Source organism: Stomoxys calcitrans, chromosome 3, assembly GCF_963082655.1.
Source record: "Stomoxys calcitrans chromosome 3, idStoCalc2.1, whole genome shotgun sequence".
NCBI lineage: Eukaryota > Metazoa > Arthropoda > Insecta > Diptera > Muscidae > Stomoxys > Stomoxys calcitrans.
Genome location: NC_081554.1, coordinates 81,855,760 through 81,875,581, shown reverse-complemented (window position 1 = coordinate 81,875,581; position 19,822 = coordinate 81,855,760). Strand labels below are relative to the sequence as shown.

The following is a 19,822-nucleotide window of genomic DNA, read 5'->3' as shown; positions in this document are numbered from 1 at the left end:
TTCAGGTCTCCCGACATCCGTCCCAAATGTGGTTTGTATCGGACAATATTTAGATATAGCTTCCACACAGAGCGATCTGCCGATAAAGGGTCTGAAGCCCATAAAAGCTGTATTTTTTATCCGATTTCGCTGAAATTTAAAAGAGTTAGTACTTTAAGGCCACCCGCCATCCGATCCAAAGATGGTAAAGATCGGACTGTAGGTAGATATAGCTGCCATATAGACCGATATGCCGGTTAAGGTCTGTAGCTCCCAAAAGCTTTATTTATTAACCGATTTTGTTGAAATTTGAAATACAAAATTCAACAGTGACTTATATTTATTAGACCACGCAATGTCCGTGCCGAATTTGGGTGCATAAATTATCCAATTTTCACCAGATTGAGGCGAAAGTGGGTTTACATATATACCCGAGGTGGTGGGTATCCAAAGTTCGGCCCGGCCGAACCTTTTAACTTGTTTTTTTCTATTTTCAGTTCTGCCGATCTTTCTGAACCGCTTGAACTTAAAGTCTCCGCCAATCATACTATTCCCTACATGATATACACTCTAACAAGTCATGGCAATATTGTACGCCAGGAATATATTCAGTTGCCGTCAAATCAGTACTCACATACATTTCGCATTCAAGCCACTATGGCAATGGTACCTGACTCGTATCTTTTTGTTTATTATATTGTTGGTGATCAACTGCATTATTGCGAATTCACAATCCGCCTGCCACACAATTTTGTCAATAAGGTAAGATAATTCATGAAGGCATTCATTACGAGAATATCAATTTATTTTAATTTTAGTTAGCAATAACTGCAGCATCTAATGTGAAGCCAGGCCAAAACATAACCCTGAACGTAAAGGGTAACCCGAATTCTCGGGTTTCCATAATAGCTGTTGACAAAAGCGTTCTACTACTCAATTCGGATAATATTTTGCAAAAGAATAACATTATTTCAGATCTGTTGTACGATAGATCACATAATATTCAACGTCTAAGTGCACATGAGTATTTGCATACTCCTGGGTACAGCGCAGGAGTGTTTATATTGACAAATGCCAAGTACGAAGTGCACGTTTTTCGTAAGTTTACAACTCCTGTTAAATAAACACTTCAATATCGTAAATCAATTGATAAATTTCATTAAGATTTGTTTTGAGATTTAACTTTAATTCAAATATTATAGCATAGATTACAAAAGGATTGCGAGTGTTGTCAAAGATAAATCAGTCCTAGAAATACCCTGGGTGATCGGGGTGATTCGCAATATTGGGAAGAGGTCCGTAGACTTTATAACAGAGTACGAAATGGATGGCTACAGTGGGAGAAAGCGAGAGAAACTAGTAAAAATATATGCCGTTTGTGAACGGATAGTGATAACTCTTTGAAATTTGAAATGGCTAAAAATGTTATCGAGATCATTTGCAAATCTTCAAGGTCTAGATGGTCCGGACGCCTCTGAAGTTGGTCACTTCGGCATTTCGAAAAATTGTTCGGGACGCCAAAACTTCATTTATAGTTCGTTTTTCAAAATACTTTTTTGTTGGATAGTGCTATATATATTCTTGATCTCCTCGACATTCTGAATCGATCTATCCATGTCTGTCCGACCGAACCTCCGTCTGTCGAAATTACGATAGCGGTCGAACGCGGTGGTGGGTTCCCAAGGTTCGGGAACCCACCACCAAACACTATATCCTATCCTATCCTATCCTATGATATAGTGTTTTTCCTCTACTCTTTCCTCATAACTCAACTTATGAATACCTTATTTTAAGTGCCGTAAGGGTCATTTTGTACACATGTACGAAATGTGTCAAATGCCGCTACCAAGCCATCGGTTTGAATTCTTTGGTAGAATTTTTTGGACTTTATTCTGATTCCATAGCATTTTGATTCGCTCACTATATCCTCTTTTTCTCCTCTTCCTATGGAAAAGATGAAATTTCTCTTCTCTTTTCTTTCGATACCTCTATATATGCTTCATAGGAGAATGCTTTTTGTATCCAAATGCGAGTTTCGTAGCATTTTCCACGAAGAGGGCTAGGTTTTGATATTGGGCCCAAGACTTTGCATTTTTCCGACATTCAGGTAGGTGGCCACAATAGCGCTATACGCCTGACAAGAACATCAGGAAAATCCCTACCATAAAATCAACTTTAGATATAAATTATCTCCACTGGTTTCGGGGATATTCAACTTTTTTTACCCTCCACCAATGGATGGGGGTATACTAATTTCGTCATTCTGTTTGTAAATCCTCGAAGTAGGCGTCTAAGACCCTATAAAGTATATATATTCCTTATCGTCATGGCATTTTAAGTCGATCTAGCTGTGGTCGTCCGTCCGTCCATCCGCCTGTCTGTCGAAAGCACGCTAACTTAGCCGCTAGCCGCTTAAAATTTTGCACAAATACTTTTTATTACTGTAGGTCGGTTGGGACTGTAAATGGACCAAATCGGAGCATGTCTGGATATAGCTGCCATATAAACCGATCTTGGGTCTCGACTTCTTGAGCCTCTAGAGGGTGCAAATGCGATTTGACTGAAATTTTGCATGTGGTGTTTTTGTATCACTTCCAACAACTGTTCTAAGGATGGTCCAAATCGACTCATAACCTGGTATAGCTGCCATATAAACCGATCTTGGATCTTGAGTTCTTGAGCCGCTAGAGGGCGCAGTTCTTATCCGATATGGCTGAAATTTTGCATGAGGTGTTTTGGTATCACTTTCAACAACTGTGTTAAGTATGACGCAAATCGGTACATAACCTAATATAGCTGCCATATAAACCGATCTTGGATCTTGAGTTCTTGATCCGCTAGAGGGCGCAGTTCTCACTCGATTTGGCTGAAATTTTGCATGAGGTGTTTTGGTATCACTTTCAACAACTGTTTTAAGTATGGCGCAAATCGGTACATAACCTAATATAGCTGTCATAAAACCGATCTGGGGTATTGACTTCTTGATCCGCTAGAGGGCACAGTTCTCAGCCTATTTGGCTGAAATTTTGCATGGGGTGTTTTGGTATCACTTTCAACAACTGTGTTAAGTATGACGCAAATCGGTACATAACCTAATATAGCTGATATATATACCGATCTTGGATCTTGAGTTCTTGAGCCGCTAGAGGGCGCACTTCTCATCCGATTTGGCTGAAATTTTGCATGAGGTGTTTTGGTATCACTTTCAACAACTTTGTTACGTATGGCGCAAATCGGTACATAACCTAATATAGCTGCCATAAAACCGATCTGGGATATTGACTTCTTGAGCCGCTACAGGGCGCTGTTCTCATCCGATTAGGGTGAAATTTTGCATGAGGTATTTTGGTATCACTCTCACCAACTGTGTTAAGTATAACGCAAATCGGTACAAAACCTTATATAGTTGCCATAAAACCGATCTGGAATATTGACTTCTTGAGCAGCTAGAGGGCGCAGTTCTCAACCGATTTGGCTGTGTTTTGATAATACTGGCATATAGACCGATCTTTTGCCTCGACTTCTTGAGCCTCTAGAGGGCACAAATCCGATTTGATTGAAATTTTGCATGAGATGTTTTGGTATCCTTTCAACAACTATGTTACGTATGGCGCAAATCGGTACATAACCTAATGTAGCTGCCATTCAAACCGATCTGGGATATTGACTTCTTGAGCCTCTGGAGGGCGGAATTCTAATCCGATTTGGCAGAAATTTTGTACAACGGCTTCTCCCACGACCTTCGACATGCATGCGTAATATGGTCTGGATCGATCTATAGCTTGATACAGCTCCCATATAAACCGATCTTCCGGTTTTTCTTTTTGAGCCCCTAAACGGCACAATTCTTATTCGATTTGGCTGAAATTTTACACAGTGACTTCTACTAGGGGCTCCAATATGCAATTTTGTTATGGTACGAATCGGACCATAACTTCATGTAGCCCCAATAACTTCAATGTAGCGTAAATTCAGATACCGTGAAAAGAACTCGACAAATGCGTCATTTGAGGACGAGTGCGAAATACTTCGAGCTCACTTATGCAGAATAGATGCGTCAAGTGATGGCATGAGTAAGGCGTGTGGAAAGTTGATGATACGTTGGAGCATTTCCTATGTCATGGCCCTCACACACTTTGATGAGGATACAATACTAGACATGAACCGACTTAGAAGCGTCTTGTGGAGAGCAATTACGGATTTTGTTAGTAGACTAACTAGGTTTCTTTTACGAGTTTATTTTTATGTATATAGAGCCCACAACAAGCCGATTTCTGGCTTATGTGTATGTCCATAGTGGCACGAGTCGGATTAATACCTGCATCCTCTTTTTAACCTTTTTTTAGGGATTCCCATGTTTCCGACACCCCTTAACACACCTACGCCTGTTCGAACTCTGTTCCCAGAGACATGGATATTTAAAGATATTGACATGTAAGTATTGATATGGCTAACAGGGTGTTGACTTTTTAACTTTATTCTTAAAAATAATTTCCTGTACCATGAATGAATGAGCTTTTGCCTATTAATGACTAAAATTACGTTTATTTTATTTAAATATTGAAAAAAGTCACACACAAGCCACTTAGAAGTTATACTTTTGTGAAAAAGTTAAAATTTTTTCTTTCTTTTTAAATTATATAAATCCCAAACTGGAAAAAGTGTCATGGCTTTTAACCTTCGCGAAAAGTCACATAACCAATGTACCAAATGAGACATTGATCATAGAAATAAATGAACATTACTCGTTTTTATGTACAACTAGCCGAACAGGGCCCGCTCCGATGCGCCTTCTTTCTCTCTCTTATATCGTTTTAGGGTGGGGACACTTCGCCCTGAATGCGGATATCGAATTCGTGCCATGGTAGCCTATGAATCCTGCCGAGAACAGCGGACAAAGCGGTGTTTATCCCCTCTTAATATTGGTGACATTTGCAAGGTACAATGCCATGCATGGCCATTTAAAACATTTTCCGTAAAGAGGTGTCACAAAGCGGGACGCCGTTCGGACTCGGCTATAAAAAAACGTCCCTTATCATTGAATTTAAACTTGAATCGGAAAGCACTCACTGATGTGTGAGAATTTGCCCCTTCTAGGATCATTAGGGGAGGGATGACACCTCAGACATTTCGACTCAAATATGGATATCAAAATCGTGCTGCACTTTCAAATCGCTTTAATTTGGGCCCTATATTGCCATGGCCGGTAAATATGAACCGTCTGGAGGGTGTTTTGGGGCTGGGCGGCCACCGGCACTTTGCACTGAAAATAGACATCAAATTCATTCTTTATTCCCAACGGAAATGAAGTTCAGTTTAGGGGGTGCCTTAGGGCGTACCCCAAAACAATCGGCTCCAAAATTGGATATCAAATTCGTTTTCTACTCTCAAATACCTTTCATTTGAGTCCCATATTGTCATAATTTGTGAGGTACTATGCCATGTAGAATTTCTCTCCAAAGTGGTGTCGCACTGCGGCACGCCGTTCGGACTCGGCTATAATAAAAGGAGGCCCCTTATCATTGAGCTTAAAACTTGAATCGGACTGCACACATTGATATGTGAGAAGTTTGCCCCTGTTCCTTAGAGGAATGTTCATGGGCAAAATTTGCAATTTGCAATTCGTAATCTACTCCCTAATAACTTTCGTTTGAGTCCCATATAGCCATGGTCGGCTAATATGCCCATTTGGGGGTATTTGGGGTTGGGCGACATCCCATTACTTGGACCTAATGTTTATGCCATATTAGTAATCTACTACCTAATACTTTTCATTTGAGTCCCATATTTTGGGGTTGGGGGGCCCCGCTGGATACTTGAACCCAAATTTTAATACCACATTCCTTTTCTGGTCTCCAATACCTTTCATTTGATACCCTTATTGTGTCCATCGGACCCCTTTCGGATATGGGTGGCGTTTTTGGGGTAAGGGGGAAGGTCCGCCACCACCCGATATATGAAAATTAAATAGCTTATGTTTCCTTCAAGACAAACGTACACAATCTATGAAAATGTAAAGAAAATCGGTTCAGCGAAGTAGCTTTTCGTCCTAATGGGTCTTATGGCGTTTTGAGGGGTGGCGTGACTCCCTATATTTTGATCTGATTTTGTATACCAGATTCGAAATCTACTCCCGAACGTCCAATATATCTGTTTGGGTGAGTTTTGGGGTGGGGGCGGCCCGAAGGGTACTTAGAGTCAAATTTACATACCATATTCATATTCTACTTTCCAATACCTCTCATTTGATACCCGTATTGTCCCGATCGGTCCACTTTTAACTTTGTATTGTGTTTTTGGCATAAGGGGGAGGGTTCGCCGCCTTCCGAAACCGAAAATCTATATAGCCTATGTTTCCTTCCAGACCATCCTACACACTATGTGAAAATTTCGAGAAAATCGGTTCTGCCGTTTTTCAGTTTGTACCGAACAAACAAACCGAGTCCCATATATCCGTTATTGGCCAATGTTTCCATTTGGGCGGTTTTGTGGGGGTGGGGTGACACCTTATACTTTTCATTTGAAACCAATATTGTCCTTATCGGTCCACTTTTGATTTTGGGTGGTATTTTTGGGGTAACGGTGGAAGGTCCGCCCCCTTCCGTTATCAATAAATTATATAGCGTATTCCTATTTTCTGACCACATTCGTACTCTACTCCCGAATACCTTTCATTTGAGTCCCACATTGTCATGATCGTCAAATAAACCTATTTTAAGGGGGTTTGGGGCTGGGGCGGCCACCCCAGGTACTTGGACCCAACTTTTATTATGTTTTGTATGTGTTTTTTTTTTCTCTTCAAAGAAAAAAATATATATCCGTATCTCGCAATAGGTACTACCTATTACGAAACAATTTAAAGCGTTTTGGAGTAGACTAGAAATGGACACCAAAGACTCATGGCGTCAAGGTGTGAGACCGTCTACGTTGTCCTCCCCTCCTATAGGTGTGTGTGCGTTGGCACCTGTAGTCGCAATACTCTCGACTTCAAGCGCACAACTAGTCGTCAGACTAATTAATGAGGAAGAGACGGATGTACCATAGGAATGCACAGTTCGTCCCCAGCCTTTAAGTAAAAGTGACGATTCTGACTCGGATTCAAACAGCGACGGTGTCAATGAAACAGTCATCGCAGCCGAATCGAGAGATAAGGGCATCGGGATGACGGCAGAAGTGAGCGATGGCTTGCTCAGATCAGATCAGATCTCCCGAGAGCATAACATTGCTAAAATGCCCCTGAGTCTTCATGGAGGACTGTGATTTCCAAACTAAGGCCACAGCCATCTCGGAAGGGGAAGATGGTCGCTGTGAATGGTAAGGAGCCTCCCTCTTACGCCAGAGTGGCAAGGAAGCACAACGGAGATGAACTGACTTACGCAGTCATCAATATCGCTTGTGCATTCGGTAGGATTCCACCAGATCATCGGTCCCAAGTGGAAGATCTGGTTAACGATCAGATTTTCGAACATGTGTGGAACTCTGTAGAGGTCCACCCATACAAATGATAAGCTGCGAATATGGAGGGGAAATCTTTATGCTGCGTTTTGCGTCGGCGGAAGGTATTGATACCGTCAAACTGCTCGTCAGAGGTATTCACGCTCCCTGGGAAGGCGCTAAGTTCGACCTGGTGAGAAGGATGGGGCAGTTAATTTGTGACGGAACGCATGTTGGGATTCTTGGGTAAGCAAAACCAAGGTTTGGTCGCAGAGAAGTGGGAGGTCTTCCGCAGAAAGGAGAAGGAGGAAGAAAGTCTCCTTGTGGTTGGCATTGATCAAGTCTCCGTCACGAATTTGGCTAAAACTAAAGGCATGGCGCACTACGGAGCAAAGCTGTCTTTTTCAAGATTGGAAAGACTAGGATAGGCAGAAATTCTCATTTTGAGACATCAGGCCGTATAATGGCAGGTGACTCAACACCGCCCAACGAACAGGGGGCTGAAAACGAGACAATCACGGCCTCTCTTAATATTGGAAAGACTAGGATAAGCAAAGATCCTTATACTAAATAAAAGAGCAGGCAGTGCAGTGGCGAGAGACCCAGCACAGCCTAACAAACACGAACCCAACGACGGACCCATCACCGGCTTCAAGATTCGGAATACTGGGATAGGTAAAGATCCTAATATTGAAACATCAGGCAGCGCAGCGACGGGACTCTCAATGCAACCCAGGGAACAGAGAGCCGATGATGGTACCATCAACTACTCCCAAGAAGCCCATTTATTTTAAATTTGGAAGAGTAGGATAGGCAAAGATTCTAGTACAGAAACATCAGGCAGCACAGGGAATGGAAACGAACAGGGACCCGACGATGGAACCATTACCGAATTTATAAAGAGTCGGAAGACTAGACTAGGCAAAGCATCTAAAACGATAACATCAGGCAGTGCAGTGACAGGAGCAGATGATGATATCATCACCTACTCCCAAGATGCCTATTTACTGGAGGACCAATGATTGAGGTAATCCAGATAAACCTCCGCCGGAACGAGACTGCCACAAACGCTCTGATTGAGAAAATCACAGCAATGGCAAGATTCATATTGTCTTAATTCAGGAGCCATGGACGACCCGGAACAAAGTTTTTGGACTGAACCATATCAACTACCAATTATTCTATGCTAACACTGGTACTCGGCCGAGGACCTGCGTTACTTGTCATAAAAATTTTAATTATATATTTCCACCAGAGCTGTCAATGTCGGATGCAACAGTGGTGATACAGGGAAACGGTGGGGCATATCAGGCATCACTTTATCTGCCCTTCGACTCTCGGACACCGCCACCCACGTCGGAGCTGCAACGACTGGTGAGGAAAGCAAAACAGACAGGAAACGAGGTACTAATAGGGCCCGATGCGAACTCTCACTACACTTCATGGGGTAGTACCAACACTAATAAGCGGGGCCAAGCCCTGGCAGAGTTCTTGAATAGTAACGACCTAATAACACTTAATATTGGTAACACTGCTACCTATGTTAATAGGATTAGGGAGGAGGTATTAGATGTGACGTTATGTTCGGAAAATCTAATCGATGAGGTTCAAGATTGGAGGGTCTCCATGGAACATTCTTTCTCTGACCATCGCTACATTAGGTTTAGAATAGCACGGCCAGCGGGGAATCCGATAAGTTGAAAACCAACTGGACCAAATTCGGAAGGCTACTCAGAAGAAGACTTGGGCAAGATAATTTAGATTGTTCAAGCACAGAAGACATTGAAGAAAATGTCAACAGGATTACGACTGCACTGATGGGGTCCTTTGAAGATAGTTGTCCTCCTCGGGAAAGCAAATCAGCTGAAGAAAAAACCCTAGATGACAGGGAGATTCGCAATATTGGGAAAGAGGTCCGCAGACTTTTTAACAGAGCACGTCGAAAAAAGCGTAATTTTATTGGGATGAGTATTACACACGGCTTAAGGAATACAATAAGATTACCAGAGCGGCAAAACGTGCCTCCTGAAGCTTTTCTGCGAACAGGTTGATAGCGTTAATGAAGCCGCCAAGATAAAAAGTTTCTCTCAAAAACCCATGTCCAAACTGAAACTTTTTTTGATGAAAACCCATTTTCTACAGGATACGACGGGACTCACGGAGACACCGGAATCTTGCCATAATGACGTTGATCGAAGGTTTATAATTACGGAATTTATGGTGAAGGAAACCTTTAGGAGCTTCAAACCATTTAAGTCATCCGGACCTGATGGAATATTTCCGGCGTTACTATAGAAGGAGGCAGAATATCTGGCGCTTCATCTGGCCAATATTTTCGTAGCGTGCCTAGGACTTGCATATACTCGGAAAGGAGGCAATGGTGGTGTTTATGCACAAGCCCGGCAAGGCAAGTTATGCGACACCAAACGCCTACAGACGAATAAGCCTTAAGTCATTTCTACTCAAAACCATGGAACGCATTGTGGATACCATGATAAAGAGTAGGACTTCAAGTGAACTGCTCAAATAAAAAAAAGGCTTGCTTATGTCAAGGAAAAGTCGGCGGAGGATGCCCGCATGAGATTGTGCATAAAATATAAGAACCCTTCGATGCCAAAACGTACACACTGGCGGTATGCATTGGCATTGAGGGGGCTTTTAACAATACTCAGACGATGTTATAATACTTCTAAGGACTGACGATCCGAACCAGCTATGCAGAAGGGCCAAAGGTGTCTTGCATATGGCATATGACTGGGCTAGACCCAAAGGTCTCAATGTAAACCTAGAGAAGACTGAAGTACCACGTTTCCTCAATAAGACGATTTCGATATCTGACAAGATCAAATACTTAGGTGTGATCTTGGACAGGAAACTGAATTGGAAGTGTCACATTCAGGAGCGTTCTGAGAAGGCTCACAGATGTTGGGCACTATGTAGACGGGCCGTAGGCCCGAAATGGGGCCTAAATCCAAGGATTGTCCACTGGCTCTACAGGAGCGTGATTAGACCAATACTTACTTACGACTCTGTACTTTGGTGGACTGCTATGGAGAAAAAGTGCAACATAAGGACCACATGTTCTCTGAACCTGTTGTCTTGGCATAGGCGGAGCGATGAGGACCACGCCCACTAGGGCACTGGAGACTGTTCTAGATATCCGACCCATTGACATACTGATTAAGTGTGGGGCAGCCACTACGGCTATGAGACTTAAGGCGATGGGAGAATGGATTGAGGATGGGAGCAGCTCAAACCATCGCGGTATAATCGATGCGACGATAGGAAACCTGGAAGGAAGGGAAGAGGTTTCCGATCGGATACCTGAGATGAAGCTTGAGGTTGAGTGCGAGGCACTGTTGCCAGCGGCTCAGTCTTGGATTGACAGAACACTAGCATCGCTATCTGGAAGATCATGTTGCACGAATGGATTAAAGCTAGAGGACAGAGTAGGTCTGAGGGTCTACATTACGATCCCAGGGACTGACTTCTGTTTTAGACTGGCTGACCATAATACGGTCCTGCAGGCGGAGATCCGGGCAATCACGGAATGCGTGAAGAGGTGTGGTGCTAATGCGTGTACGTCGAGTGTGAACATCTTTACCGACAGTAAAATTGCCATAAGGGCAATAACAACCAGAACGGTCAAGTCACGAACAGTCTTGCAGTGTAAGAAGGAGATTAACGGATTCTCTGAGGATGGCAAAATCCGCATCGTTTGGGTGCCGGGCCATAACGGAGTCAGGGGAAATGAAAGGGCAGACGACTTGGTAGTGAAGGCCAGAGGACTGCCGTCAATAAACTTGGTTAACCCGAAGCCTTTTGGGTCGACGCAGTCTGAGTTAAGGGAATGGGTAGGACGGCGAAATAGTATGGGGGGATCCAGATCGTGAGAAGATGAGGCTATTACTGAAAGGAAGGAAGAAGGAGGTCGGTAAGGCTATTGGTATCATAACGGGACACATAGTACTACGAGCTCACTTAAGTAAAATCGTTGCGGCAAGTGATGCGGCATGTGTAGGGCATGCGGGGAAAATGATGAGACGTTGGAGCATTTCCTTTGTCATTGCCCGGCTAGGTGGAGACACAATAACAGACATGAACCAACTATTTATTGATCAATCTTGCCAAAATTTGCACAACGCCTTCCCCGTCGTCTACCACATTATCTAAAAAGTTTGCTCGAAATCGGTTCAGAATTTGATATATCTCCCATATATATGTTCTTCAGATTTTGGATAATTTGTAATAATTTTGTCATTTGTCAACCGTATTTATTAATGTTCAAAAATTTGGTACGGATATAATAACCCATCCGAAAACATCCACCAAAGTCCATCAACATTGGATATAGCTCCCACATTGTACTTATATGGTACAGGTAGGTTTGGTAGATATCCGTCTGTCCGTCCGTCTGTTGTAATCACTCTACAGCCTTCAAAAATTGAGATATTGAGCTGAAACTTTGCACAGATACGTCTTTTTGATACATGCTGGTTAAGTTCTTGAACGGGCCAAATCGGACCATATTTGGATATAGCTGCTATATAGACCGATTTTCTGATAAAGGGTCTAATGCCCATATATGTTTTATTTTTCATCCGATTTCGCTGAAATTTGAAACAATGAGTAGTTTTAGGCCTCCCGACATCTGACTCAAATATGGTCCATATCGGGCTATATTTGTATATAGTTGCCACATATACCGATCTGCCGATAAAGGGTCTGAAGCCCATAAATGTTTTATTTATCACCCAATTTCGCTGAAATTTGAAAGAGAGGGTTATCTTAAGCCTTCTGATGTCTGACCTAAATATGGATCAAATCGAACTATATTTAGATATAGCTGCCATATAGACCGATCTCCAGATAAAAGGTCTCAAGCCCATAAAAGCTTTATTTTTTAACTGATTTCGCTGAAATTTAAAACGTTGAGTACTTTTACGCCTCTTAACATAGGAACCAAATATGGTTCAGATTGGACTATATTTAGATATAGCTGCCATATAGACCGATCTGCGGACATAGGGTCTGAAGCCAATAAATGCTCTATTTATCACCTGATTTCGCTGAAATTTAAAACAGAGGGTTATCTTAAGCCTTCTGATATCTGACCTAAATATGGATCAAATCGAACTATATTTAGATATATCTGCCATATAGACCGATCTCCAGATAAAGGGTCTTAAACCCATAAAAGCTTTATTTATTACCCGATCTCGCTGGAATTTAAAACAGTGGGTTATTTTAAGCCTCCCGACATCAGACCTAAATATGGATTAGATCGGTTTATATTTAGATATAGCTGCCATGTAGACCGATCTGCCGATAAAGGATCTGCAGAATATAAATGCTTTATTTATTACCCGATTCCGCTGAAACTTGGAACAGTGCGCTATTATAAGACTCCCGACAACTGACGTAAATATGGTTCAGATCGGACTATATTTAGATATAGCTGCCATATAGACCGATCTCCCGATAAAGTGTCTGAAGGCCATAAAAGCTTTATATTTTAACCGATTAGGTCCTGATACCCGACCTAAATATGGCTCAAATTGGACTATATCTAGATATAGCTGCCATATAGACCGATCTGCTGATAAGGGGTCTGAAGCCAATAAAAGCTTTATTTATTACCCGATTTCGCTGAAATTTGAAACAGTGAGATTTTCTGAACTTCACGATATCCGACCTTAATATGATTCAGATCGATTTATAATTGGATATATCTACCAAAAAGAACAATATTTTGTTCTACAAAACTGAATAATTACATATATATTAGCCCACTCAATATCCGTGTCGAATTTGGGTGCATAAGTTATCCAATTTCACCGGATTGTGCCGAAAGGGGGTTTTCATATATACTCGAGGTGGTGGGTATCCAAAAATTCGGCCCGGCCGAACTTAATGCCTTTTTACTTGTTTAAAGCTAATTTTATATCTTTTTTCTAGAAATAAGGAGAACACCGCCCTCACTTTTCAAGTGCCAGATACTATAACAGCATGGATTGTCAGAGCGTTTTCGGTAAACGATGAGACTGGCTTTGGAATTTTAGACCACTCTCTAGACATTGAGGCTTTTCAGCCCTTCTTCATAAGTGTCACACTGCCTTATTCAGTAAAAAGAGGAGAAATTTTGGCAATACCTGTTACAATTTTTAACTACCTACAGCAGAGTCATCAAACGGAAGTCATTATTGGTAATAACGATGAGAAATTCCAATTAATAGACGACCAACTCAAACCCATAGCTCTGAAACAAGATTCTCGAACTATCACTGTTCCAGCAAATAATGGAAAAAGTGTAGTATTTAGAATACAGCCCAAAAAGGTGGGCTATGTTGAAATTCGTATTGTAGCCAAAAATTCTGTAACTTCAGACGCTGTGGTACACAGACTTAATGTCGAACCTGAAGGAATAGCTCACAATTATAATCAGGATGAGTTATTCACTTTGTCCAGCGGAGAACCTAGGCATTTTACGTTTTACACCCATATACCTCGTGATATTGTTACTGATTCGGAATACATAATTTTATCTGTGAGTGGCGATATAATGGGTTCAACTTTGGAAAATCTGGATCATTTGGTGCAAAAGCCCACAGGATGCGGAGAGCAAAATATGGTTAATCTGGTACCGAATATTTTGATATTGGACTATCTAAAGGCAATGGGCAAATACAGCAACCACATGGCATTAGTGAGCAAAGCAAAAAATTTTATTGACATTGGCTATCAGCAGGAACTTACCTATCGCCATCCAAATGGAGCCTTTAGTGTATTTGGTCCCAACAAATCCACAGAAAGCAATTGGCTTACCGCATATGTTGTCCGATTTTTCGCGAAAGCCATTCCCCATTCAGACATAGAACCGAAAATTGTTGAGGAAGGTCTTAAATATTTGGTAACCCAACAGTTGGATGACGGCAGTTTTCCCCATCGTGGACACCTCTTTCAACCTGCCCATCAAAATCAATATGGTTTTACGGCTTTTGTGATGTTAACATTTCTGGAAGATGAGGTAAGCAAGCAAAATGTAATCTTTATACCCTCCACCATAACTGTGGTACAGGTTATTGTAACTCCCAGAAGAAATACTAATCCTAATCGAAGTATTTAAATGTGGATTACTCTGAATAGCGCAAGGTTTGAACTTTGACTTCCTACACGTATAATGTTCATTATTATCCTGGGAAGCTCAGTTGAGAGCTGCAATTGCAGTCGCGCAATCAGCGGCTTCAAGAGTGAGAGAGAATACTGACTGCATATGATACTCGCAATGAAAATTTAGTGGTGCTTCCAATACTCAGTGAACCAAATTTCGGATATCAGACATTTCTGTACAAATTCTGAACTCTTCGGCCAATTGCTTTGTACGTCAATGTGATTTCTTTGTCTGCACCCCAAGTGCTGCCAGCAAGGGACTCGAGGACCTTGCTTCTACTTTTGACTTTATCGCAAATTGCTATGGCATGTGGGGAGAATGTGTAAAAGCTGTCAAATGTGACGCCAAGTATTTTGGGATACTTGATGGTCGGAATCATTTCTTCATCGACCATCACAGTCAGCTCGGTATTCACCTCACGCGTATTTGTAGTGAACAATGTGGCTGAAGATTTGGTGGCAGATATCTTCAGATTTCTTGCAGCGAAATACGAGACAAGTTTGTTGAGATTGACGTTCAACCTATCGCAGATGTCAATAATGGATGGGGGCCCTGATGTCTGATGCCATGATCGTATAATCGTCCGCATATGATACGATCTCTATGCAGTCTGGAGGGGGTGGTATGGAGGATATGTAGAGGCTAAACAGTGCCGGAAATATGCTTCGACTTCTTATCCCTAAATTCCAAAAATGACTGTCGACCACACAGATAATTCGCTACCCAGCGTTTCAGGCCTGAATGGAGGAACGTGATGAGGATGTCCTCAAACAGTTTAGCATGGCTGACCGTGTCGAATGCCTTCGATAGGTCCGGTTTCCCGTGGACCGTCCTATCACATGGCCTGGGCTGATTGAAGCCACGTCAAATGTGTGCGGTGATGGCATGCAAAGCATTTGCCGTGCTATGCAGTCTTCGAAATCCATGTTGATGCTCGGCGAATGCAAATTCTGCTACGAGGCTCAAGAGGAGTAGTGCCTCAAGCGTCTTTGCTACTGGTGAGAGAAGGGGGATCGGTGTGTACGACTCCCTAAAACTCGGGTCCTTTCCAGGCTTCAGTAGCGGGTTCACTCTGCCCATTTTCCAGACATCGGGAACTATAAGAGTGTTCAAAGACAGGTTGAGGACAGTGGTAAGGTACTCAACTCCAGGTGAATCCTGATTTTTCAACATCAATGCAGGGACGCCTCGAATGATTTGGTGCCACGGATGACATTCGTAACTTCGCCCACGGTAAAATGTGATGACTGTCCATCGGCTCGGAGACGACGAATACGCGAATGGCTCTTCTCCTTGCCCTGTCTCTCTCGAGATGCACAATAAATTGACGGTTAAACTCTCTTGTCTGCGAGTACCACTGCCAGCGCCGAGAAATTGGGCCGCACTTGGGGTATTCGACCGTCCGTGGTATAAAGCGATTAGCTGCTGCGTTAATGATGTCTGGGAATTTTTTCTCGGCTACTAGTACATCCGAGGGGTGTGGCAGTTCACTGAATAGGAGATTGGTACACTCTCTGAAGCCAGCCCAATCGCTCTTCTTCTGATTGATAAACGTCCGGCGCTCATAGGTTATGAAGTCTGGTGGTCGGTGAATGATGAGAATTGTGGGGAGGTGGTCTGAAACCAAGGAGATGACGGCTTGTTAGGATACGTCACTCAGGAGATCAGGGGATGCAATGGAAATGTCTGACGAGCTGCTGCACCTCCTCGTAATCCTAGTGGGGGCATCCTCATTCATTCATCATGCAAATCGTGGAGCCTACAATTTGCTCGTCGTTACCTAGGGGAGAATGCCATGAAATGTTATGCGCATTAAAGTCCCCTAGAACCAGACGGTTATGGCCAGATAATAACCCACATATGTTAGGGTTCTAAGCTTGGCCATTAATTGGGACACAGCTACCAAGCGGCGGTATGTACACGTTGTATAGCTCTTTCTTGACCGGACCTGACTGTTATCCCCGTGTACTCCGTGTAGGGATCTCTAGCACCAGGCGCAGGCGAGATGGGTCTATATTATTCTTACGTTGTATCCGTGACAACTGTGCATGCTGCAGGTGTTGGTCAGGTATGTCTCCTGGATCGTTATGACTAATATTATCTTCCGACTCATAAAATCCACAATCTCATCGATCTTGCCACGGAGACCGCTGCAGTTCAGTTGCAAAAATGATACACTTCCCACCACTGGCCTGGCAATATTGGAGCTGGGATGCTGTTGTTGCGTTTAGGCTCCTCGATAATGCTGTTGAATATGGCCCACATCGATCCAGATTTGGATGTAGTTGCCATATATACCGATTTAAGGTTTAAAGCCCATAAGAGGTGCATTGAATGAATTTGGTACAATGGTTTGTGTAGACCCTTAGATGGCCTTCCAGAATATGGTGAAGTTTTGACCACCTAGATATAATTTCTATGGACTCATAATTGAAATATTTTTCAACGTATTATGATATATATATCCGAGGTGGTAGATATCCACATTTTGGCCCGGCCAAACTTAATGCCTTTTTACTTGTTCAACTTCCAGTTGTGTAGTTATTAAGCATGCAATTTATTCCATTCCATATTTCATTTCAGAAATATGCTCGAAAATTCAATGATGCCATCCGAAAAGGAATGACTTTTCTCAAAAATAACATCAACAATGTCCATGATATATACTCACTGGCTATAATGGTCAACACATTTCAAAAGGCTGGATATGAAATCCAGGCTAAGAATATACTCGAGAAATTGGATTCAATGGCCCGAGAAGAGAATGGTCTTAAATGGTGGACAAGTAATAACAAGAATGAAGAAAGTGCCAATGATGTTGAGATAACCGCTTATATTCTGTTGGCCATGCCCGAAGGTCCTAGCAGTACATACTTGCCCATCTTTAATTGGCTGATCAAACAACGTACAAGTAAGGGAGGATTTGGTTCGACACATGATACTGTAATTGGATTGCAGGCTTTAATAAAGTACGCCGGCAAATTGACGCCTACGCAGGACAATCGAGTGAAGGTGCACTACACTGCCTGTGATAGTAAAGAAAAAAATCTTAAAGAGAATATTATGCAGGTTGATGTTGACAACGAGCTTATATTGCAGAGCGAGGAGGTATGTAAAAACAAAGAGATGGTTCTATAAACATTGATATGTGAGAAGTTTGCCCTCTGGAATGTTCCAGAGCAAATTTGCATATACGATTGGACACGTTGGCAGCGTACTCGCATTACAGGGGGTTTAATTCTTTAGATAGACTTTGGTCTGTAACGTACTCTCACTATTACCTAACCTAACCTGAAAAATTTGACATTGCTCATTCTGCTCAATTGGAGCAGAATTGAGATGAAGAATGTTGCATGTCTTCATTGGTATGGAAGGTTCTATTTCAATCGGTACCATTGTCCATGTTTGATATAAAACGGCTCAAAGCTATTGTTTCTCATTTGTATTGCATTTTGAAGTTATTATCGATGATGGTTAGGTTAAATAAGAGTGGCCCATTGTGATACCACATTAGCGACAGACCAAGGTCTCTCATGGGAATCGAGCCCACGACCCCCACACTATCAATCCGAAAACTCTGCCAACTCGGCTACCGGGGCTTCTTATTATCTATGATACTTTTATAAAACTTTATTTATTTTTTCAGCTGCCTCAAAATACACGTTCGGTAAAACTTGAAATTGCTGGCAAGGGTCGTGTGTATCTTCAATTCACCTATCAGTTTTATGTAAGCGATTCCCCGCCAACTTCAAGGTTAGTTTCTCAAACAGAAAAGCCAGCTATTCAAGAAACTACCACCGCAAGTCAACCTCGCGTAGTCCCGCGAATGTTTGCTACCTCAGTCTACGAATATTTCATCATTAATCCTATTGCAAAAATGGCTTCATCGACATCCATGTCTCTAGGAGTTTGCTTTACATACAAACCTTTGACAGAAGAAGAGAAGTTAACCAATATGGTCATACTGGAAGTACAATTCCCTTCCGGATTCACTTCGAACAATGCAAATATCGAGAAATTGAGAGACGAAGAAAACATAAGTCGAATAGATGTACAGAATTCAGCAACAAAGATTTTAATTTACTTTGAAAGCTTGGAGGGCCACAATGAACAGTGTCTTACAATTTTGGCAGATAAAAGTCACGATGTGGAATCGCTAAAGCCCTCACCCATAGTAATGTATGATTTCTACAATGATAAACGTCGTAACTCTGTTATGTACAAACTTTAGATGATTTTGTGTAAATAAACGCTGCCAAACTGTTAAGACAGGTTGGGCAAAAATAACTTTACTTTCTAAATTCGTACTCATTCTGCTGAAACCGATGAGTGAAAAGAACCGGATGTTTTAATCGCTCTCCCACCTCATAATATTAAGATTTGTAAATTTTCTTGTGAAATTATAAGGCAATGCTCTACGTGAATGCGCTTCCACTATGAACCCAATCCAGCGCTTGTAGAAGCACAAAATGGAGACAATGAAATCTTTGCAATATGTTTTGTTTTTATTCATTAAAGGACGTGCCAAACACACAAAAATACTGCTTCCATACAGGAAGCAGTGTGTGGAGGAGGAAGCACACGCTTACAATAGTGCACGGAAAACGCCCGAGTTTCAGCATAAAAATTTTTTGAAATTCCTTTCTGGTCAATAAAGGTGTAGTGTAACAAGGAGATTAACGCCTTCTCTGAGGATGGCACAATCCGCATCGTTTGGGTGACGGGCCATAACGGTCTGAGGGGGAATGAAATGGCAGACGATTTGGCAATGAAGGCCAGAGAACAGCCGTCAATAAACTTAGTTAACCCGAAGCCTTTCGGGTCGAGGCAGTCCGATTTATGGGCATGAGCGACAAACGCCCATGGGACACCTCGAAATATGTGTCTAAGACCCCAAAAAGTATATATATTCTTGATCGTCATGACATTTTAAGTCGATCTAGCCATGTCCGTCCGTCCTTTTGTCTAGCTCTGGGGCGGAAAAGAGCTAGACCCCTTGATAAGCGCGCCGATCGGTTGAAAACCCCTTCTTGATTCGATTTAGCTATGTCTGTCTATCCGTATGTCTGTCTGTCCATGTATTCATGTGATCAAGATACAATTGTTGTCCGATTGTTATTAAAATTTGGTCCAAAGACGACAGCTATTGAAACAAGTAAAACGACGTTAAGTTCGGCCGGGCCGAACTTTGGATACCCACCACCTCGGGTATATATGTGAACAACCTTTCGTCAAAAT

General features: G+C 42.2%; 1 protein-coding gene across 1 annotated transcript in view; it reads left to right on the top strand.

The window, feature by feature from the left end:
- Positions 1-18,876, top strand: part of LOC106084940 (thioester-containing protein 1 allele R1) — a 36,932-nt gene extending 18,056 nt beyond the window's left edge. The window contains exons 4-9 of the mRNA XM_013248919.2: positions 477-741; positions 798-1,077; positions 4,326-4,413; positions 13,372-14,440; positions 17,168-17,692; positions 18,231-18,876. Coding sequence (XP_013104373.2) covers positions 477-741; positions 798-1,077; positions 4,326-4,413; positions 13,372-14,440; positions 17,168-17,692; positions 18,231-18,815 — 2,812 coding nt within the window. The 3' untranslated portion in view covers positions 18,816-18,876. The remainder of the gene's footprint in view (positions 1-476; positions 742-797; positions 1,078-4,325; positions 4,414-13,371; positions 14,441-17,167; positions 17,693-18,230) is intronic.
- Positions 18,877-19,822: the final 946 nt, after the last annotated feature.